This window comes from Chrysemys picta, chromosome 1 (genome assembly GCF_011386835.1).
Source record: "Chrysemys picta bellii isolate R12L10 chromosome 1, ASM1138683v2, whole genome shotgun sequence".
In the NCBI taxonomy this organism is placed as follows: domain Eukaryota; kingdom Metazoa; phylum Chordata; order Testudines; family Emydidae; genus Chrysemys; species Chrysemys picta.
Genome location: NC_088791.1, coordinates 155,268,177 through 155,291,032, shown reverse-complemented (window position 1 = coordinate 155,291,032; position 22,856 = coordinate 155,268,177). Strand labels below are relative to the sequence as shown.

The window sequence follows — 22,856 nt, the reverse complement described above, 5'->3', positions numbered from 1 at the left end:
TGGGGAAAAAACATTGTCACAGGTGGTTCTGGGTACAGTCTCACCTCTCCCTCCATGAAAGCAACGGCAGACAACCATTTCGTGCCTTTTTTCCTGGGTGAACACTGCAGACTCCATACCACGGCAAGCATGGAGCCCGCTCAGCTCAAGACAGCCATCATGAACATTGTAAACACCTTGTGCATTCTTGTGCAGTTTATGCTGAGCCAGGACCAGAAAAACGAGGTGAGGAGGCGGCGGCGACGGCAGCGCAGCAACAAGTGTGATATGGACATGGACACAGAATTCTCTCAAATCGCGGGCCCCGGTGCTTTGGAGATCATGTTGTTAATGGGGCAGGTTCTATCCGTGGAATGCCGATTCTGGGCCCGGGAAACAAGCACAGACTGGTGGGACCACATAGTGTTGCAGGTGTGGAACAATTCCCAGTGGCTGCGAAACTTTTGCATGCGTAAGGGCACTTTCATGGAACTTTGTGACTTGCTTTCCCCTGCCCTGAAATGCCAGAATACCAAGATGAGAGCAGCCCTCACAGTTGAGAAGCGAGTGGTGATAGCCCTGTGGAAGCTTGCAATGCCAGACAGCTACTGGTCAGTCGGGAATCAATTTGGAGTGGGCAAATCTACTGTGGGGGCTGCTATGATGCAAGTAGCCAAAGCAATCACTGAGGTGCTGCTACAAAAGGTAGTGACTCTGGGAAATGTGCAGGTCATAGTGGATGGCTTTGCTGCAATGGGATTCCCTAACTGAGGTGGGGCGATAGATGGAACCCATATCCCTATCTTGGCACCGGAGCACCAGGGTACCCAGTACATAAACCGCAAGGGGTACTTTTCAATGGTGCTGCAAGCACTTGTAGATCACAAGGGACGTTTCACCAACATCAACGTGGGCTGGCCGGGAAGGGTTCATGATGCTCGCGTCTTCAGGAACACTACTCTGTTTAAATGGCTGCAACAAGGGACATACTTCCCGGACCAGAAAATAACCGTTGGGGATGTTGAAATGCCAATAGTTATTCTTGGGGACCCAGCCTACCCCTTAATGCCATGGCTCATGAAGCCATACACAGGCAGCCTGGACAGGAGTCAGGAGCTGTTCAACTACAGGCTGAGCAAGTGCAGAATGGTGGTAGAATGTGCATTTAGCCGTTTAAAAGGTCGCTGGCGATCGTTACTGACTCGCTCAGACCTCAGCCAAACCAATATCCCCATTGTTATTTCTGCTTGCTGTGTGCTCCACAATCTCTGTGAAAGTAAGGGGGAGACCTTTATGGTGGGGTGGGAGGCTGTGGCAAATCGCCTGGCTGCTGATTACGCGAAGCCAGACACCAGGGCGATTAGAAGAGCACACCAGGAAGCGCTGTGCATCAGAGAAGCTTTGAAAACCAGTTTCATGACTGGCCAGGCTACAGTGTGAAACTTCTGTTTGTTTCTCCTTCATGAAAACCCGCCCCCTTTATTGACTCATTCTCTGTAAGGAACCCACCCTCCCCCTTCCCCCAGCTTGCTTTCAAAGGAAATAAAGTCACTATTGTTTAAAAATCATTTATTCTTTATTAATTGATTATAAAAAGAGGGAGAGAACCCGGGTGGGGTTTGGGAGGAGGATCGGCGGGAAGGAAAAGGCCATTAAAAAAGGTTAAAAAAATGATAGCCTTTTGCTTGGGCTGTCCACTGGGGTGGAATGGGAGGGTGTACAGAGCCTCCCCCCCGCCCCGCGTTCATACACGTCTGGGTGAGGAGGCTATGGAACATGGGGAGGTGGGTTATACAGGGGCTGTAGCGGCACTCTGTTATCCTGCTGCCGTTCCTGAAGCTCCACCAGATGCCGGAGCATGTCTGTTTGCTCACGCAGCAGCCCCAGCGTTGCATCCTGCCTCCTCTGATCTTCCTGCCGCCACCTCTCATCTCGAGCATCTCTCCTGTCCTCACGTTGGTCCCTCATGTCCTCATGTTGGTCCCTCCTGTCCTCACATTCACTGGCTTTTTTCCTATACTTTGAAACCGTGTCCTTCCACTCATTCAGATGAGCTCTTTCACTGCGGGTGGATTCCATGATTTCTGCGAACATCTCGTCTCGCGTCTTCTTTTTCCGACGCCTTATCTGAGATAGCCTTCGGGACGGAGGAGGGAGGCTTGAAGAATTTGCAGCTGCTGGAGGGAGGGAAAAAAGGAGAAATTTTTTTTAAAAGATACATTTTGCAGAACAATGCTTATACTCTTTCACGGTGACCAACACTATTCACATTACATAGCACATGTGATTTCTGTGCAAGGTCGCATTTTGCCTCTTAATATTGAGTGCCTGTGGCTTTGCTGCTAGAGATCACAGACACAGGTTCAGGCAACAGAATTCAGCTTGCATGCGGCCATGGTAAGCCATTGTCTTTTGGCTTCTGCGCCCTCCTTTCCCACATACCAAGCAAAGCCCATTGACTGCTGCGGTTTTCCTGTTAACCTTCAGCGGCAGAAAACAAACTAACCCCCCCCATCCAATTCTCTGGATGATCGCTTTATCCCTCCCCCCACCACGTGGCTGGTATCAGGGAAGATCCCTGCTAGCCAAACGTGAAAAGCTCTGGGCCAATTCCCCCCGCGCTTGGCTAACTGCAGGGAAGGATTTCTTTTCAGCCACAGGCAAACAGCCCACTAGGAACGGCCACCTCTGTCCCCTTAATTAAATTCCCGTATTTCAACCAGGTTACCATGAGCAATATCACTCTCCTGAGGATTACACAGCGAGATAAAGAATGGATGTTGCTTGAATGCCAGCAAACACCGGGACCATACGCTGCCAGGCTTTGTCATGCAATGATACCAGATTACTTGCTGCAAGCATGGCGCGGTCAAGTGTCCTACCATGGAGGACGGAATAAGGCTGCACTGCCCAGAAACCTTGTGGCAAGGCTTTTGGAGTACCTCCAGGAGAGCTTCATGGAGATGTCCCTGGAGGATTTCCGCTCCATCCCCAGACACATTAACAGACTTTTCCAGTAGCTATACTGGCCGCGAATGCATCCCAAGTCCTCAGGGCAAAGTAATCATTAAAAAATGCTTGCTTTTAAAACAAGTTTTATATTTTAAAAGGTAAACTCACCTGAGGTCCCTTCCATGGGGTCATGGTCTTGGATACTGGCTTGGGAGGGTTGGGAGGGTACTTCAGTCAGGCTGAGAAAAAGATCCTGGCTGTTGGGGAGAATGGAGTGCTGGGTGCTCTCCGCAAGCTCGTCCTCCTCCTCCTCCTCCTCCTCTTCCCCGTCCGCAGAATCCTCAGGTGTAGCTGATGAGATTATCCCCGCCTCGGAATCCACGGTCAGAGGTGGGGTAGTGGTGGCGGCCCCCCTAGAAATGCATGCAGCTCGGTGTAGAAGCGGCATGTCCGTGGCTCTGACCCAGAGCGACCGTTTGCCTCCTTTGTTTTTTGATAGGCTTGTCTGAGCTCCTTGACTTTCATGCGGCACTGATCTGAGTCCCTATTGTGGCCTCTCTCCATCATGCCCTTGGAGATTTTTTCAAAAGTTTTTGCATTTCGTCTTTTTGAATGAAGTTCTGCTAGCACTGAATCCTCTCCCCATATAGCGATCAGATCCAGTACCTCCCGTACGGTCCATGCTGGTGCTCTTTTTCGATTATCGGCCTGCTTGGTTACCTGTGCTGATGAGCTATCTGTGGTCACCTGTGCTCTCCACGCTGAGCAAACAGGAAATAAAATTCAAATGTTCGCGGGGCTTTTCCTGTCTACCTGGCCAGTGCATCCGAGTTCAGATTGCTGTCCAGAGCGGTCACAATGGTGCACTGTGGGATAGCTCCAGGAGGCCAATACCATCGAATTGCGGCCACACTAACCCTAATTCGAAATGACAATATCGATTTTGGCGCTACTCCGCTCGTTGGGGTGGAGTACAGAAATCGATTTTAAGAGCCCTTTATTTCGAAATAAATGGCTTCGTTGTGTGGACGGGTGCAGGGTTAATTCGATTTAACGCTGCTAAATCCGAATTAAAGTCATAGTGTAGCCCAGGCCCAAGTTTATGAGAATTGGTGAGCAAAGATCTCATAGCTCTTCGGGCTTGGACAAAGCAGTAATTTCCCTTAAAGTAGCTTTATTCATGGGGTGTTTTTTAAATAAAAGACATCTCTATGACATAGGTTGGCAGTCTAACATTTTTGAAACACTGAGTACTGAAAGCTAGGGTTTTTAACCAATTTCTCTCTCTCTCTCTCTCTCTCTAAATTTGTGCAAGGGTTTGCCAAGGCTGAGTCCCAGCACCTGTAGGCTTGGCAATTCATAGCCCTGGTACCTTTGGGCTTGCTGCATCAGTTATAAAGTAAAAAAAGTGCTTGAGCCCTGGCACCTTTCATTACAAATTAAACACTGATCTAGTGACATTTATTATTCTTTTTAGAGCCTCACCTCATAGAGGCCTGTGAGCAGGGCCGGTGCAAGGAAGTTTCGCGCCCTAGGCAAAACTTCCACTTTGCGCCCCCCCCCCCAGCCCTGCAGCAGCTCCCCGCCCCCCCTCCGCCCTGAGGCGCTCCCCCGCGGCAACTCGCCCCCCCTGTCCTGAGGCGCCCCGCCCCCGGCAGTTCCCTCCCCCTTCCCCCCGGAGCCATGCAGCAGCTCCCCACCCTAGCTCACCTCTGCTCCGCCTCCTCCCCGAGCACACCACCCCCGCTCTAATTCTCCTCCCCTCCCAGGCTTGCGGTGCCAAACAGCTGATTGGCGCTGCAAGCCGGAAGAAGTGGAGCGGCAACTGCGCACTTGGGGAGGGGGTGTAGCAGAGATGACCTGGGGTGGGGAGCTGCCGCACGGCTCCCCGGGCCGGGGGGTGGGGAGCTGCCGCGGCGGGAGGTGCCTCAGGCCGGGGGGGGGCGGGAGCTGCCGCAGGGCTCCCCACCCCAGGTCACCTCTGCTACGCTCCCTCCCCGAGCACGCTGCCCCCGCCGGCAATGATAATAATTGCATGGAGCGGCCGCTGCGCTGGGAGAGGGAGTCTGAGCCGTATTCAGCATGCCGCCAGCAGCCCAGCTCAGGAATGCTGTAAAAAAAAATTGGGGGCACTGCTTTTTGGCGCCCCGAAATCTTGGCACCCAAGGCAACCGCCTAGTTTGCCTTAATGGTAGCACTGGCCCTGCCTGTGAGTATGTGAGAATCTCAGCTATCATTAACAACAACAAATACTAGATACTAGCCCTCATGGGAGAGGGGTAAAGCTGGAAAACAGGAACCCTAAAAGCTCAAAAAACAGAAGGCAAATAAAAAGTACCCCAATTGTATTATATTTTAAAAGCTCATGATTTTTAAGCCAATCTCAGGATATTTGGGGGTTTGCCTCATGATTTTTTGATTGCTTGGCATTAGCACTAGTAAGGGAATCACCTGCTTTTCAAGGCCATCCAGGATATATCCCTATGAAAAATCGAGGACAAAGGTTATTGTTGGGAGACCTGGCACCATAAGACGTTGTGTGGTAAGTCACAGGCATTGCTCAGAAACCAGGAAAGGTGAAATCCTGCCCCTTCCCCTATTGAAGTCAAGGGAAAACCCTGCATTGATCAGCACAGACAGAGACAGGCTCCCCCCAAGCGCTGGAGCTGGTCAAATGTTTGATGGGCAGAACGTCCTAACGCACCACCTCTGTGCAGGACTTTGGGCCCCAAAGGGTGCCCCTTAATACAGGCCAGGTGGTCTGGGGACGGAGTCACCCCAGCGCCCCTCCCTGCTGACCCTGCGGCCCCACCAGCCCCGTGCGGATCGGAACCGAGCGCCGCGGAAGTTGTTTCCAGTGGGGACAGGCCCGGGGAATGTGCTCAGACTGCGGCGCGGGGTGGGGAGTGCGGTGTGTGCGGGGGCTACAGGGACCTGAGCCGCCGCGGTTCCGGCTGAGCGTCCAAAACCCCACCAGGCAGAGGCTGCAGGGCGAGGAGGAGCAGGGCAGGCAGGCAGGGGGTGACCCTCAACAACCTGCAGCGGCGGCGAGCTGCCTCCACAAGCCTGCTGCTCCTCAGCCCCCTCTCCCGCCATAGCCCTAGCATAGAGGCCTGGCCTGCTAGAATGAGGAAGGGTTGAGGATCTTGGTGCTGGCTGGGATCATCTCCTCACACAGAAATCAGCAGACTGGAGGTAGGAGATTGAACTTTGTGACCCTGAAACCCTTACCCAGCAAGTAAGTAGCAGTTCTACCACAGATCCCACAGGACCTGTGCCACCACTGATAGCCCCTGCTGCTCTCCACAGCTCCCTCACTGGGTTACTTCATTGAAGCCAGACTACAAGGGATCCACTCAGCTGCTGTTCCCCAGTGCTCCCCTTTACTAGAGTGTAGGGGCCTGTTGAAGAGTTAATTAAGCCCTATACTACATCATCTGGCTGCCAGCTTTTCTTCAGGGTTTTGGAGGGAACTATATGCATCTTCCTCTTTTCCGGCCCCCCTAGACTGCCCCTCCAGACAGGGCCAGCTCCAGGCACCAACTGAGCAAGCTGGTGCTTGGGGCGGCAGATTGTTCGAGATGGCATTCCGCCCAATCCTAGGGCGGCACGGCCGCTTTTTGTTGTTGTTGTTCTGCTCCAGCCGCCCTGTAGGGGGCGGCGGCATGGAGAACCAGAGCGCCCTGCAGGGCAGTCCTCTTCCTTCCCTCCCCGCCAACCGGAGCAGAGCCCTCGCGGCAGGCGGCAGGAGGGGCCACGTGGCAGCGCCCCTGCTGTAGCCCTGGCCTCACCCTTCTCTCTCTCTCCCGCCTGCTCCCTCTCCCCCCCCCCCAGCCGGTCCCCCTGCACCCGCGCTCTGGCCGCGCCACAGGTTTTTTGTTTTTTTTTTTGCTTGGGGCAGCCAAAAAGCCAGAGCCGGCCCTGCCTCCAGAGCTATGGATCCCTCACCCTCTGAAGGGACCTCTGGGAGGTCCAAGGTGGGAGGGATACTGCAAACAGATACGGCTGAGGGTAGACCCTCTATGCTAGGAGAAGGTGGATCCAGGAGGAGACCCTCTGTGACCCTAACACTAGGCAGGCATTTGGCCTAGTTCATTCTCCTCTCATTCTCCCCCCACAGAAAGTTAATGCTCCTCTGAGCAGCACTGACATTTCCTGTACACAATTCAAATCCCACCATAGCAGCCCCATTGACATTAGTAATTTTTCTCTGCACTCTTTAATACAGTATATTGTTACTTCACACACAATAGACTTAAAGATACTGAAATTTTGGGGACATTTGAGAATGGGAAGCAAAACTGATGCAAAGAAATGTAGGGCTAGAAGGTTTTATTAGGAGTGAGAGATAAATTCAGAAGAGTAATTGAAGCTGCATGAGGAGGCTGGTGAGAAGGTGAATGCCCATTTTGTCTGGGTCTACAGAAACTCCACCTACCAAACCACTCTACTTTGGTTGCAGGTTTATCTATTAGGTTAGAAATATTACATCATCAGTTTTCTGGATTTTTGTTCCCACTGTATTTTTCTCCCTTTTTATTCTTTTTTCCTTCTTTCCCATGGAAAAAGGAGGGTAAAGGTTAAAAAGTGCCTGAAAGTTGGGAAAACACAATATTCTCACTTTTTTTTATCCTTTTCTTCCAGTTGGAAAATAGTAAATAAATATGAAAAATAGGGACTTCCCTCCATTGTCACAAGATTTTGTTTCTAATTTTCCAGTCAGAAATTTGACTGCTCTATCGGTTTATCTTATTATGAGCACTGAACATTATTACTTCTGTGGATGTAGTAGCTCTGCACAAATGAACCCTGTAATAAATGAATTGTGTGGGGGGTAGCTCCCTTTTATGGACACCCAGCCAGCCAGTTAGCTACAAAATCGCTTGTAGTAGCTGTTCTCTACTTGCTTTACCTGTAAAGGGTTAAAAACCCCATAGGTAAAAGGAAGGGAGTGGGCACCTGACCAAAAAAGCCAATGGGAGAGTTGGAACTTTTAAAAATTAGGGAAAAAAACTTTCCTTTTGTCTGGCTGTTGTTGGTCTCCAGAGAGAGAAGACACAGAGCAGCAATGCTGTATGTAGCTTTAAACCAGGTATGAAAAATCATCAAATCATACCTAGGAATTACTTATCTGAAACCCCAGATATGTAAGTAGATAAGGGAATGTCTAGGAAGACGCCATTAGGTTTCTCTCTTATTTCTGTAAGGCTTGTGGACCTCTCTGTGCTAACCCCCAAATGCTTTTGTTTTGCTTGTAACCATTAAGCTAGACCTCAAGAAAACCATTCTTGATGCTTATTATTATATTTGCTCTTTTAAAATCTAGCAATAGCCTAAGTTCCAAATGTATTTTATTTCTTTTTGTTTTTAATAAAATAAATAAAATGTACCTTTCTTAAGAGAGGATTGGGTTTTTGTGTCCTAAGAGATTTATGCATATGTTGTTTAATTAGCTTGTGACAACAGCTGATTTCCTTTGTTTTCTTTCTCAGCTATTCCGCGAAGTGGGGGTGAAAGGGCTTGAGGGTACTCCACAGGGAGGAATTCCCAAGTGCGCCTTCCTGGCTCCAAAGGGGACTTTTTTGGCACTTTGGTGGTGGCAGCATCCAAAGTCAGAGAGAAGCTGTAACCTTGGGAGTTTAATACAAGCCTGGAGTGACCAGTATTAGTTTTTAGAATCCTTGCGGGCCCCCGCCTTCTGCACTCCAAGTGCCAGAGTGGGGAATCAGCCTTGACAAACCCTTTCAAAGTTGCAATATATAGCATGAGGCTTACCAGGGAGACTGTTTCTACACTGTGTCATATGAATCCTGGCTGTCACACCAAGCCAGCATAATGAATGTGTGATGCTGTCTGTTGGGAGCCACCTAAAATGTATGCAGGTAATCTCCTGAGCATATCCTTGTGAGTACTATTTTATATAAACAAATACATCATGCAACATAAAGAGGATATGACAGGATACATCACCTGCTTCAACATGAAAATGAGAGGAAAGTTGCCAAGTGTAAATGGATGTGATTTTGAAGATAAGAACTTCCGTACTGGTGGAAATCCAAGGGTATTCAGTATCCTGGCCGTAACTCTTTAAGAGTGTAGGGCTCAGTTGTGATTTCAATTACACCCATGTAATCCGAGTGGACATATTAGAAAGCACAACCAGGTCCTTGAATTTCAAATGTGAAATTCACTTCACCCACGTATAGTGCAAATAATTGGGTGGGGAAGGTCATAGACTTAGGGAGGCAAAATCTACCTCCAAGCCTGAAGCCTGTAGTGTAGCGCTCCCCACCTTGCTACTATGCCAGGCCCTCTCAAGTGGATCCACATAGTTGTTGGATCCTATTGCCCCATCCCCAGCTCACCTCTGTGCTGGGCTATGTGGCTGCACAGAGAAACCTCCACACTTTCCCCACCACCCCTCCGCAAACGTAAGGGCTGCCAAAAGTTCCCTATGCCACTCCACTAGCACCTTGACATAGGGCTTCAGTGCTGCAGAAGGCCTTCCGGTTGCCCTGCACACCAGGGTGACTTTCATCTTAAGTGTTTGCTGTGTGAGATGTTGAACTAGGTCAGCCCAGAACTTGGCAGAGCTTGTTCAGCACTCACATGGTTTTAAACAAGTCTCAGAAATTGCTGCAGGCCTATTGGAAGGCAAAAATCACATCAGCCCATCCTGGTTCCGCCTTGTCTAGTGCTCCTAGTAACTAAGCGGCATTTTTTGTCCTAGATCTAGGGTGCAATCACCCCTAGAGGATGTTCTTAGTCAGCATGAAACCTGAATAACTCATATGAAAGCACAATGCTGCCAGAGGGACAACAACAACATAGTTGTAACTTACATCTTACCCAGTTCATGAACTGCTTCTGAGTTCATTGAGAAGTACATTAAAGGGGAGGCAGTCAAGTTTAGGTCTGTGGTTTACAGCAAGGATTTACAAAAAAATCTCACATGTGCAGACACGTTCTCCTGAAACGTGTCTATATAAGTTGTCACTACAAAGATAACTTTTGTATTTAAAGCGGCCTGTGCACCGTTGTGAACCAGTACACAACAAAACTCAGCTAGAAAAGTGAAATGAACTATAAACAGAAAGACAACGTGAGTGAGGTAATAGCTCTTTATTGGATCAACTTCTGCTGGTGGAAGGTGCAAGCTTGCGAGTTACACACAGCTCCTTGTCAGGTCAGGGGAAGGAAACAGAGGGTCTGAGCTAAATACAAGTTGGAACAGATTGTTAAGCAGAAGGGGTAACACATGTTGGAGGTGGTCACTTGAAAAGTTAGGGGCTAGACTGTTATGCATAAAGGGTTTGAAATGGGCAATTAAGGATAGCAGGCAGTGAGGTGTGTCACAAATTGTTGCAATGAGCCATAAAACCAGTGTCCATGTTAAGCCCAGGCTTTTGAAGGTATAGTGCAACTTTCCTTTGAGGACAAGTATTGAAAGATCAGATATGGAGTGATCACTTTGTGAAAAGTGTTCACCACGGGTGATGTGATGTTTGTGTCTTTTATCATTGTTCTGTGTGAGTTCATTTGAGAGCATAGCGATTGTCTGGTTTCATCCACATAGTTGTTACTGGGGCATTCGATGCACTGTATGAGGTGCACCATGTGTTTTTATAAGCATGGGTAGGACCCATGGATCTTGAAAGGTTTGTTGAGGGGGTGCTGATCATTGTAGCAGTGGATATATATCTATAGGTTTTACATCTGTTGTGCAGGCAGGGCCTGGTGCCCCTTTGAGTTAGTGTATCCTGGTCTGTGGGGAATTTGCTTCTGATGATGAGCTTGGCAACGTTAGGGAGTTGTTTGAACGCCAGAAGAGAGGGTTCAAAAGAAGATTTTTCAGGATATCAAAACGCTTAATAATCTGTCTCAACTTGTATTTAGTTCACTCTGCTTCCTGGCCAAATTTACCTAATTAGGTTCTGCCTACCCAAAATTCCCCCTGCAGTTCCGTGTTGCTTAAGCTTATGTCATGTGAAATGCCCCAAGGCTTTCTCAGCTTTGCTTCTGTTTAATGTGCATATGAGGAGGCTTCTGGGAGGGTTAGTAAGGAGACATGGTCTACATTGTCTCCAATACACTGGTGATACCCAGCTCTGAGTCTCCATAACATTCATCTCTTGCTTTTGTAGTGAATGGTAACATACATAAGCCAGCAGAAGAATATAGAATGTCCAGGGAGATTGAAGTAACAGATTTAAAAGTAGCCATACTTCAACAAAAAAACTTCAAAAACAGACTTCAAAGAAAAACTGCAGAACTAAAATTCATTTGCAAATTTAACACCATTAATTTGGGCTTGAATAGGGACTGGGAGTGGCTGGCTCACTACAAAAGCAACTTTCCCTCTCTTCGTATTGTCACCTTCTCATCAGTTATTGGGAGTGGACCACATCCACCCTGATTGAATTGGCCCTCTCAACACTGGTTCTCCACTACTAAGGTAACGCCCTTTTCTTCATGTTGTGACAGACCCAGACCAGTGGGGTACAGGAGCCTGGTAGAGGGCAAATATACTGGTCACTGGATGAGTAGTTTTCTGTTCCCTGAGTGACCAGAGCAGGGGCTGCACTAGAGTAATCAGGAACCTGCTAGAACCAGTTAAGGCAGGCAGGTTAATTAGGACACCTGGAGCCAATTAAGAAGCTGCTAGAATCAATTAAGGCAGGCTATCAGGGCACCTGGGTTTTAAAAAAGGAGCTCACTTCAGTTTGTGGTGCGAGTGTGAGGTGCAAGGAGCTGAGAGTGAGAGGGTGTGTTGCTGGAGGACTGAGGAGCACAAGCGTTATCAGACACCAGGAGGAAGGTCCTGTGGTGAGAATAAGGAAGGTGTTTGGAGGAGGCCATGGGGAAGGAGCCCAGGGAGTTGTAGCTGTCATGCAGCTGTTACAGGAGGCACTATAGACAGCTGCAGTCCACAGGGCCCTGGGCTGGAACCCGGAGTAGAGGGCGGGCCTGGGTTCCCCCCAAACCTCCCAATTGACCTGGACTGTGGGTTCTTCCAGAGGGGAAGGTCTCTGGGCTGTTCCCCAACCCACATGGTGAATCTCTGAGGCAAGAAAATCCGCCAATAAGCGCAGGACCCACCAAGATAGAGGAGGAACTTTGTCACAATGTATAATAATGCCTGCATCTGTAATTTTCACTCCATGCATCTGAAGATGTGGGTTTTTTACCCAGGAAAGCTTATGACCAAAGAAATCTGTTAGTCTTTAAGGTGCCACTGGACTCCCTGTTGTTTTTGTGGATACAGACTAACATGGCTACCCTCTGATATAAAATGATGTGGTCTAAATTAGCTATTACCACTCAAGAAATCTTGGAGTCATTGTGGATAGTTCTCTCAAAAACACCCACTCACTGTGCAGCAGCAGTCAAAAAAGCTAACTATGTTAAGAATCATTAAGAAAGGGTTAGATAATAAGACAGAAAATATCATATTGCCTCTATATAAATCCATGGTACGTATGCCCACATTTTGAATCTTGCGTGCAGATGTGGTTGCCCCTCTCTAAAAGATATATTGGAATTGGAAAAGGTCAGAAAAGGGCAACAAAAATGATTAAGGGTATGAAACAGCTTCTGTATGAGGAGAGATTAATAAGATTGGGACTTTTCAGCTTGGAAAAGAGATGACTTAGGGGAAATATGATAGAGGTCTATAAAATCATGATTGGTGTGGAGAAAGTAAATAAGGAAGTATTATTTACTCCTCATAACACAAAAACAAGGAGTCACCAAATGAAATTAATAGGCAGCAGGTTTAAAACAAACAAAAGGAAGTATTTCTTCACACAACGCACAGTCAACCTGTGGAACTCTTTGCCAGAGGATGTTGTGAAGGTCAAGACTAACAGAGTTCAAAAAAGAACTAGATAAGTTCATGGAGGATAGGTCCATCAGTAGCTATTAGGCAGGATGGGCAGGGATGGTGTCCCTAGCCTCTGTTTTCTGGAAGCTGGGAATGGATGACGGGATGGATCACTTGATGATTACCTGTTCTGTTCATTCCCTCTGGCTTTTGTGGAATTGGCCACTATCGGAAGACAGGATACTGGGCTCGATGGACCTTAGGTCTGACCTAGTATGGCCGTTCTTATGTTCTTGAGACAGGTTAATCATGTAGCAACCTTGTTAAATCTCAGGGCACTTCTGGATACTCAAGTAGAAGTTGTGTGGCCAAAGGCGCTTTTTTCCCCCCACCCATGTCTGGCAAGAAAAGTGTGGTCCTTGCCACACAGTGATTCTTGCCATCATCACCTTGGGCTCTACAAAATGTGACAATAGGAGATCACCCTGAATCCGGAGCTGTTATAAAGTGTTTAAGTATTTAGATTATTAAGTATTTTCATGACAAGAGCATGTAACACGGGTGCTCTGATTGATCAACAGAAGTGGAGCACCCTACAGATTTCCATAGAAAGAGGCTACTGACAGGGAGGCAAAGATCCCTCGGCTCTGGAACTGACTTTTCCCATTTCCCATATGAATTTAGATCTGTTAATCTTCAGGACCTGCCTGCAACATCTACCTCTTTTCTTGGGAATGGTTTGAGAGACATAAGGTGATGTCCTGGCCTCTCTGAAGTCAGTTTTGCCATTGATGTCACTGGAGCTAGGACTTCACTCCAGAACTTTTGTTTGTTTAAACAAAAATGTTTTTGTCTGGGAAGTCATGGCTGGGTTGAACATAAAACATTTCATAATGACTTTTAATAACGGTTGTAACAACTGATCATTTCACAATATGCAGTTATTAAAACTGTTTCACAGTATGAAAGGATCTCAGAAATTAGGAAATTGTAGCTGCAATCAACCTGAAAACTTTCACATGAACACTTTGGTGATTTTGTTGCAGGCCATTTAGTGATGCAAACATTTCATTTTTGGGGATGGTTTTGTCAAACTAGCAAAGTTGCCTTTGAAAATATGGAAAATCAGAAATGTTCACATTTTACTCTAAGGTCCAGAAATTCAGCTGTACTTTCAAGTGGAAAATGGTGACCGTATGAAATATTTTAAAAAGGCAGAATAAAATGTGAAAATAATATTGATTGAGGTTTTTAAATTTTATTTCACTTTTTTTATACATCTTTACTTGGAAATACATACATTTTTTGATATAAGAACTCTAATTCTCTTGAAACAGCTTGAGACAACACTTTATAAGGTTATAGACCAAAATGTGGCCCTGGGTTCTTGATGATATTCCGCCCCAGGCCATGAGGACCCCTGTGAGCAGAGGGAGTCCTCTGCTGACAAGACTGGAGCCTAGGACAGTACTGAAAGCTTAGCTAAAACTCTGCTGAAAAGATATATTCAGGGATAGTGAATATATTCTCACTGAGTGCATCCATCCTGAGAAAATCCATAAATGTTTTCTGCACATCAGCAGCTCCACCAGCGATAATGTTGTCAAATGCTGTAGCATAGACAAGGTGTAGGTGTCCTTACCATAGTGTTATCTAATATTTTATTACCATCAGGTTCTGTTTCTCATCAACAGCCAAGAAGGCTTGTTTCTTCCAGTAGGGATAACAAAAGAGCATTGCCTAGCTTCTAGGGGTTAGAGAGCATAGGACTGGAAGCCACAAATCCTATTTCCGGATCTACCACTGACCTGCCATGATCTTGAGTAAATCACTGTCTCTCTCTATGCCTCTTTCCTACCACCTATAAAGATACTGTTGATCCCCACCCAGGGGTGCAGAGAAGATTAATGGTTATTTATGATATATAGAGTCAGAGGCATGCATGATGTTTAAAAAGCAAATATAAAGATGAGGGCCCTAGATTCTCAGAGAAGGGGTTGCAGATCTTGAGAGGCCACTTCTATGTCAGCCCCACCAGAGATCAGAGCAGAGTGGAGGCCTCTCTTCTCTACACTGGCTGGCTATGACCCTCCAAGGGACCACCTACCAGCCAGGGATTGCTGGAGTGCAGCATCACACCCGCTTCCCAGCCCCAACACCAGCAGCTACTGGATGGTGGTGTAGACAGGGCTTTTGTGTGTACTGGGGACTCCCCCTTCAAGGGGAATGTCTAGGGAGAGACATCTGATAGCTTTCAGCAGTGAGAGGGTTACAAAGAGAGCAAATCTGGGCTCAGGATTAAGCCCAAGGTCCCTGCCCTCAAGAGATTTAATCTAAAATTAGGTCAGGACCAGGACAAAAGGAGAACAGACCATTGTGGGTGACTAGGGGAAGAAGACAGTGGTAAAGAAATGGAGGGAATGCGTTTGGGTGCACAGATTCCCATGAAAGGGGCATGTCAAACTTGCATGCTTTGTGGATTTGATATTTGTTACTTTCTCTTTTTAAGGGTGGGTCTACATTGCAGCTGGGTCGGTGCAGGTAAACAGACACATGCTAGCTCTGCTCCAGCCTGCGTGCTAAAAATAGCAGTATGGCTATGGCGGCTCGGGCTAGCCACCTGAGAACAATCCCACCTGACCTCTGCGTCCATATGCGGTTGGCCAGCCTGAGCTGCCGCCCACGCTGCTGCTTGAGCACACAAGGTCAAGCAGAGCAAGCACGTGTCTACCCACCTGCTCTGGGAAGCGCCCTCCCAGCTGCTGTGCCGTTGTATCCTTAATGTACATTTATATGAATGAAATATCTGCCAATGAAATCTCTTAATTCACGTTGGCAAAACACCAAGATCCTTGGAGGAAAGGCACTTCAGAAGGACTAAATATGACCACTCCAAGAGTTTAAAAAAAATGTAGTTCTGCATAGTGACTGCTGAAAGGTGTAAAGCTCCCAGACTTGGCAATCCTTTGTTCATGTGTACTCTGTGCGTCCAGGACCTAGGAAGGATCACAGCCAAAGAGTTCTACCCGAAGAGCAATGCTTCGATTCCAGGTTTTAGGAACAATGCGGATGAACCTGGAAAATATGGGTGGATTTAAGAAATGCTTGACCTGTCCGCTGCTGTTCTCATTCCCCACAAATACCTGAAAGTAAACAAAACAATGAATTAGTGAAAAAAAATTACCTTAAAAATGCTGCTGCTTTTTTTCCCATCTAAATGCTTCAGAGTTGCTGCGTTAGGGAACAGGGAAGTTGACTGGATCACTCCAGTGGTGTATATACAGCCTTCCTCCTCTAGGTCACTGGTTCAAATCCAGTCAGAGCCAAACTGTGGTCTGGGTGAAATGATTTCATGGTCTCTGTTTCTGTCTACATCACAGAAACCATCACCACAACTGATGCTAACTGGCCCCTGTGTTGGCTGGGGACTGACAAATCCCCCCTCTCTTATCCCTAGATGTGGTCCCTGCAGGTCGGGATTGAAGCACATCCGTCAAGGTGGCTTGGGGGGATTCTTTAAGTGCTGTACCTGCTGTGTGGATGAGGGAGGTCTCAGCTCTGTCAATCTGGGACCTTCCACCAGCACTAAATTCACTTAAAAAAATTAAAGCAAAATATTTTGCAGTGAAGTTTGGCAGAGGCTTCCGCGTACACATTCTGTGCATTCCTTTGAAATGTTCCTCTGTAAAAGGCATGCCACTGATTTCATCCCAGGTTCAACGGTATTCCACACAAATGTAGCATCCCCTCCCTTTTATTGTTGAAAATTACTTACATCAGAAATAAAGAGCCATGAAAGGAAGTTCTAGAGTCCTTTATAAGAGAAGAACCACTCCACCAGCATTTTAAATTCAACTGCAGGAACAATTTTTTGTGCCCCTCATTCTGGGGCTGTCCCTCATTTGGGCCCGGAGAAGTATGACAAAGTGCTCGGGATTCAGAAATGGACAGAGTTCTCCAAGTTTAAAATGGTACCTTTCCCACTGAAGTGGAGTCATCCATATAAGGTTTCCATTCTGTGCCTTCATTGCTGTAAAGGATGGCGTAGGTTTTCACAAACTGCTCCGTAGACATGGACTTGCAACCCTGGGTTGTGATAGCGGTTATCTTCTTCGCTTTGAGGAGATCAATCTGCAGCCACTGCTGGTTGTTGTTTGACTACAAACAATACAAAGAGTAATGCGTGAGCAAATGCGTGTTTGTGCCAATATTAGCACAACCAGAAACTTTGCTCAATGATAGTTAAAGTTGTATGAAGACATCCACCCACCCAGAACCTCAAACCTATGCAAACAAAGCTAAGGGAAGCGCTACCAGCATTCTCTGCTGGCTACACATCAGTTTAATCATTGCAGATGATACACGCTGACCCTCCATCCAGCATTCACTTCCATCACCAAGGCAGAATGAAAAGCAATACAAATTCATCCCTGGTGAATTAATGTAGCTCTCATAAAGCGCTTCTCAGCAATAGATCTCAAAGCGCTTTACAAAGTATCATCATCATCCCCATTTTACAGATAGGGAAACTGAGACATGGGGGAAACTGACTTTCTCAAGGGCACCCAGCAAGCCAGTGACAGAGCTGGTTATAGAACCCAGGCCTCCTGAGTCTCACTCCAATGTGCTAGTCCAGTAGTTCTCAAACTTTTGTACTGGTGACCCCTGTCACACATCAAGCCTCTGAGTGTAAAACCCTTTATAAATTAAAAACACTTTTTAATATATTTAACACCATTATAAATGCTGGATGCAAAGCAGGGTTCGGGGTGGAGGCTGACAGGTGTAATAACCTCACGACCCCCTGAGGGGTCCCGACCCCCAGTTTGAGAACCCCTGCTCTAGTCACTAGGCAGTACTTCTGATCAACAGTAAAGCCAACAGAATTACACCAGATGAATTTGGCTCACAGGCCACCTACCTTCAGTGTTTACTCATCCACTGAGTCCAAAGAGACCACTCCCATGAGTAACAGCTGCAGGGTCAGGCCCATCAAGTTGAGCATGCTGGACCTGCTGCCAGTCTCCACATAGTTTCATTGCTTTCCACTTCACATTATGAAATTAGCAAATGTTCTTTTTTTAAAAGAAAAAAAAAACCTCTTTGCGAGCATGTCACAAACCTCCCCCTGGAAGGGAACTAAGCAGGCTTTTCACTGGAGGACTGGATAGAACAAGCCAGAGCACAGCACGGAGGGGGCACACGGAGCAGGCACAGACACAGGGCCTGCTCCAGGCACCAGTTTAACAAGCAGGTGCTTGGGGCGGCCAAGGGAGAGGGGCGGCACTTGCGGCAATTCAGGGTGGCAGGTCCCTCACTCCCTCTAGGAGCGAAGGACCTGTTGCTGAACTGCCGCCGCCGATCGTGGCTTTTTTTTTTTTTTTAGCTTGGGGCGGCAGAAATGCTGGAGCCGGCCCTGCACAGACACACACCAGAGCAGCAGCACATTTGCTAACGGCAGCAGCTTTGACTTAGCAGTTTTTTCTTTTGTTTGCTTCTTACCTTCGCTTGCCAGGCATTTAACCTCCCTTGCTGATTGAGACGCGCGAGGGAAGGCTCCCATGAGTTATACCAGGATTTCTTATAAGAAGAAGCTGTAATCTGAGCATTCTTGATCTCCCCATTTTCCATTCCCAGTGGCAGAGAGCAACCTGTTAAGAGAATAGCAGCAGGTCTCCATTTCATCTCTTGAGCAGCAGTGGACTAGAGGAATAAGCAACAGGCTAGGAATTCCTGTCTCTGCCACTGACTTGCTGTATGGCCTTGCTCAAGTCATTGTAACCTCCCTTGTGCCTCAGTTTCCCCATCTTTAAAAAGGAGGTAATGCAGGGTTGTTATGAGCATTCATTAGTTAAAACGTGTAAAGCACTTTGAAGTTGTGAAGCGCTATCTACATTCTAACTGCTCAGGGAGTGGCAGAAGAGAATACATTTGCAGTCAGGGAGTGGAGCTCTCTTTGCCCAGTCATCATGAAAACTAAGTCCAGCAGATCTGTGAAATAAAAGGTTTGTGCGTCTGCCTATTATGGGCGAGACTGTCAAAAGCACCCAGAGTTAGACCAATTCTGAGCGCTTTCGAAAGTCCCACTCTGTATTCTTATATTGCCATTCAAATAAACTAACAAGGGGCTTGTTGTCCAGGGAACTGGGGAAAGGGGATCCACAGCCTCTCATTTCTAAGTTGCAGGTTTGAATCCAGCCCAGGGCAGGCGTAACTGCAAGTCACCCATGCGATGACTGTGCAATGGCTTGTGTGAAATGAGATTTACGGACTCAGTCCCGTTCCTGTTGGCCGTGAGCTCACATCACCACTTCAGGTGGTGCTGACTGTCAGCATGCTAATGGCCACTTTGTTGTTGTTCTCAGAGAGGCCTATGACTGAATGAGACATGAAGACTAAACTCTGCTTCCACGCCCGGAGGAAGTTTCCCCAGGTCTGTGTTAAGGCACATACAGAAGGCAGTGTGCAGGAAGCTGGCACTGCCACTGACCATGCCTTGCCTGTTTTGTGGATAAACAGAGAAAAGCCAGAGCTGTCAATCCAAATACAAACACCAGTGCTAATAGTGGGCTTTTCAAAATCACTGAACGGGAAAAGACCCCTAACTTCCAATGGCTTTGAATGGGAGTAGGGTAACTAGATGCTTTAAAAAAAAAAAAAAAAAAAAAAAAAAAAATCGCACCCTAAATTCATTAAGGCCAAGGATTTCAGAAGCATCTTGTGATTTTTGGATGCCCAACTTGAGAAACCCCAATTTTCAGAGGGTGGGCAGAACTGTGTCTGAAAATCAGGCCCCTTTGAGGTGTCTCATGTTGAAAATAATAATGGGGGATTTCCATTATCCCCATATTGACTGGGTACATGTCACCTCAGGATGGGATGCAGAGATAACATTTCTTGAGACCTTAAATGACTGCTTCTTGGAGTAGCTGATCCTGGAACCCACCAGAGTAGAGGCAATTCTTGATTTAGTCCTAGGTGGAGCACAGGATCTGGTCCAAGAGGTGAATATAGCTGGACCGCTTGGTAATAGTGACTATAATATAAGTAAATTTATCATCCCTGTGGCAGGAAAAACACCACAGCGACCGAACACTGTAGTATTTAAATTTCAGAAAGGGGAACTACACAAAAATGAGGTTTGTTAACAAGAAATTAAAAGGTACAGCACCAAAAGTAAAATCCCTGCAAGCTTCATGGAAACTTTTTAAAGACTCCATAATAGAGGCTCAACTTAAATGTATACCTCAAATTAAAAAAACATAATAAGAGAACCAAAAAAGAGCCACCGTGGCTAAACAAAGTAAAAGAAGCAGTGAGAGGCAAAAAGGCATCCTTTAAAAAGTGGAAGTTAAATCCTAGTGAGGAAAATAGAAAGGAGCATAAATACTGTCAAATGAAGTGTAAAAATACAATTAGGAATGCCAAAAAAGAATTTGAGGAACAGTTAGCGAAAGACTCAAAAAGTAATAGCAATTTTTTTTAAATTACATCAGAAACAGGAAGCCTGCTAAACAACCAGTGGGGCCACTGGACGATCGAGGTGCTAAAGGAGCACTCAAGGATGATAAGGCCATTGCAGAGAAACTAAATGAATTATTTGCATCTCTCTTCACGGCTGAGGATGTGAGGGAGATTCCCAAACCTGACTTGTCCTTTGTAGGTGACAGATCTGAGGAACCGTCCCAGATTGAGATATCATTAGAGGTGGTTTTGGAACAAATTGATAAATTAAACAGCAATAAGTCACCAGGACCAGATGGTATTCACCCAAGAGTTCTGAAGGAACTCAAATGTGAAATTACAGAACTACTAACTGTAGTTTGTAACCTATCATTTAAATCAGCTTCTTTACCAGATGACTGGAGGATAGTTAATGTGCTGCCAATTTTTAAAAAGGGCTCCAGAGGTGATCCTGGCAATTGGTCTGACCAAGTAGGGCCATTTTTATATTCTTAAATCTTGGCCCATAGAAAAAAAGGTTGAGCGTATTTTTCTAAGGGGTAGAGGGGAAACAAGTACCAGTGAGTTCTCATTGCTCACCTTCGACTTCGCAGCCCAGGAGTTCCATGCGAAGAGTAGGCCTGTTGTAGGAATCAATTGGATAAACCCTAATATACCTAGCAATGATAGGTGGCTCAATATGGTTGTCTTTTATCCCATGGGCATCTGAATTACCTTCAAACAACTAGTAAAACAGAAAAAAGCAATTAAGATTTCAGAAAAGAAAATGATATTAATTAAAAGCAATTACAAGCTTGGTCCTGAAAACCCTATGTCATGCGATTAAGTCTTTACTTATGCAATTTCAACGGGGCTACTCACATTATAGCAAAACCTAAAAACACATCATCCTTATCTTTGCCTTAGTATAGCACCCAGAGGCTAAACCAGGACCCAGTGTGTTAGGCGCAGTAAAGACCCTTATTAGGATATTAATAGACAGACAACTAAGACCAGTGGAGACTTAACATTCATTAACACCTATCATACAAACACCATGACACTGTGGATATGGCTACACTATTGCAGCTACAGGTGCAGCGTGCTGGGGCTGTACCACTGTAGTGCCATAGTGTTCACCCTTCCTTTGTCGCTGGAAGGGGTTTTCCATCAGTGTAGTTAATTCTCCTCTCCAAGAGGTCGATGGAAGAATTCGGCATCTACAGTGAGGCGTAGGCTGAGCTAACTACACTGCACAGGGTGTGCTATTTTTCAGAGCCCTGAGCAATGTAGCTAGGTCAGTTTAATTTTTGGGTGGAAACCAGGCCTCAGAGTTGAGCTCCAGCTGGCAGGGAAGGGGAGTTTGGGCATAGATAGGAGACCCCTGAAGGTACTATATGGACACTTGGGTTGCACATGCGTTAGGTAGCTACTGCTAATATTAGCAGTACTATTGTGACAGGGTGCCAGGGCTGGGCCGCACTGAACCGGGGCATGAGTTCAGCCCAGCGTCCCATTCTCTTTCCACATGTGCTCAGGGGAAGGGCCGTGAGCCAGAAGTGGGGACAGAGGCCTGTGCAGAAGTGGGGCTGCACAACCAGGGTTATGGGGCTGGGTTGATTCCTTATCTCTTATTACGATCCTGTATTCTGCTGTGTTATACACACCAGGCCAGACTAGTAAAGGGATCTAGGTGCCTCACGATGCAGATTGGCATCTAGTGCGGTTTTCAAAAACCCCTTTAGGCACTTAGGTCCTTTGGAATTAGTGGGATTTTCCAATCTGCATCTTCATGCGCCTAAATACCTTTAAAAATCTGACCCCTTATTCCTTGAGAAAAGCCCCTGGTGGCTGCCTGTGTGGTACTTTCTGCTGAGCCATCCCACCCGCTTACAGCTGCGTAAAACCGGGGAGGCTGTGGTGATTAACGAGCAGGCAGACCTTCTGTCCCCCAGTGCTGTTTCCTATGAAGGTGATCCACTTCCGTTTGTCCTTGCTGTAAGTCATAAAGAATTCTTTGACATACAAGGACTTCATCAACTGCTTGGCTCCCTGCGTTTGTATCCCTGTGATGAGAACTTGCCTTTGAAGGTCCACCTGTAGAACAGCAAGATACACAAACTGTAAGAAAAGCTGAACCATGAACCCAATTTCATCCTCTGGCAGCTAGGGAGTGGGGCCCAGGCCTGCATTTAGACACTCAGAATGGCACTTCCATTGGCACTCAGAATGGCTCTACTCAAGCTGGATAACGCGGTGTCTAAGCTGGTGCAAGAGTCCAAATGAGGAGTTGTGTCCTAACGTATTTTATTGATGTGTGTATTTACTTATAGGCATTTTTGGGGTGCCCATCACCACAGTATCTGGGCACCTGACAAACATTAATGAATCCATCCTCACAGCGTCTCTGGGCGAAGCAGGGGAGTGTTGCTATCTCCACTGTACAGACGGGGAGAGCAAGGCACAGAATGGGTAAGGCCTACATTTCCAAAGCAGCCTCTGGTTTTGAGCGTCCACCCAGAGATAACCAGGGCTTGTTTTTTGGGGATGTTGAGCCCCCACAACTCCAGCTGAAGCCACCAGAGGCCATGAGTGCTCAGTACCACTGAAAAATTAGAACCTGGTGTCTCAAACTGGGCACAGAAGCACCCTCCAAAAA

At 46.9% G+C, this 22,856-nt stretch overlaps 2 protein-coding genes across 2 annotated transcripts in view; both read right to left on the bottom strand.

The window, feature by feature from the left end:
• Window positions 1-643: 643 nt before the first annotated feature.
• LOC135983876 (uncharacterized) lies at window positions 644-4,012 on the bottom strand. Its single transcript, XM_065597464.1, has 2 exons — window positions 3,100-4,012; window positions 644-2,156 (listed from the first exon to the last, which is right to left on the bottom strand). The coding sequence occupies exons 1-2, from the start codon at window positions 3,377-3,379 to the stop codon at window positions 1,747-1,749; spliced, it is 690 nt and encodes a 229-aa protein (XP_065453536.1). The 5' UTR covers window positions 3,380-4,012; the 3' UTR covers window positions 644-1,746.
• Window positions 4,013-13,996: 9,984 nt separating this feature from the next.
• The window catches only part of LOC101941765 (coagulation factor V-like), a 65,711-nt gene continuing 56,851 nt past the window's right edge, over window positions 13,997-22,856 (bottom strand). The window contains exons 21-25 of the mRNA XM_065573709.1: window positions 22,139-22,294; window positions 20,798-20,942; window positions 18,257-18,405; window positions 16,730-16,912; window positions 13,997-15,897 (exon numbers count right to left, since the gene is read on the bottom strand). Of these exons, the coding sequence (XP_065429781.1) occupies window positions 15,751-15,897; window positions 16,730-16,912; window positions 18,257-18,405; window positions 20,798-20,942; window positions 22,139-22,294 (780 nt within the window). The 3' untranslated portion in view covers window positions 13,997-15,750. The remainder of the gene's footprint in view (window positions 15,898-16,729; window positions 16,913-18,256; window positions 18,406-20,797; window positions 20,943-22,138; window positions 22,295-22,856) is intronic.

Excerpts from the sequence above, each read along its gene's own strand:
- LOC135983876 (XM_065597464.1), bottom strand. The coding sequence starts at position 3,379 with ATGCCGCTTCTACACCGAGCTGCATGCATTTCTAGGGGGGCCGCCACC. Across the intron at positions 2,157-3,099 it reads CCCCATGGAAGGGACCTCAG|CAGCTGCAAATTCTTCAAGC; the intron begins GTGAGTTTACCT and ends CCCTCCCTCCAG.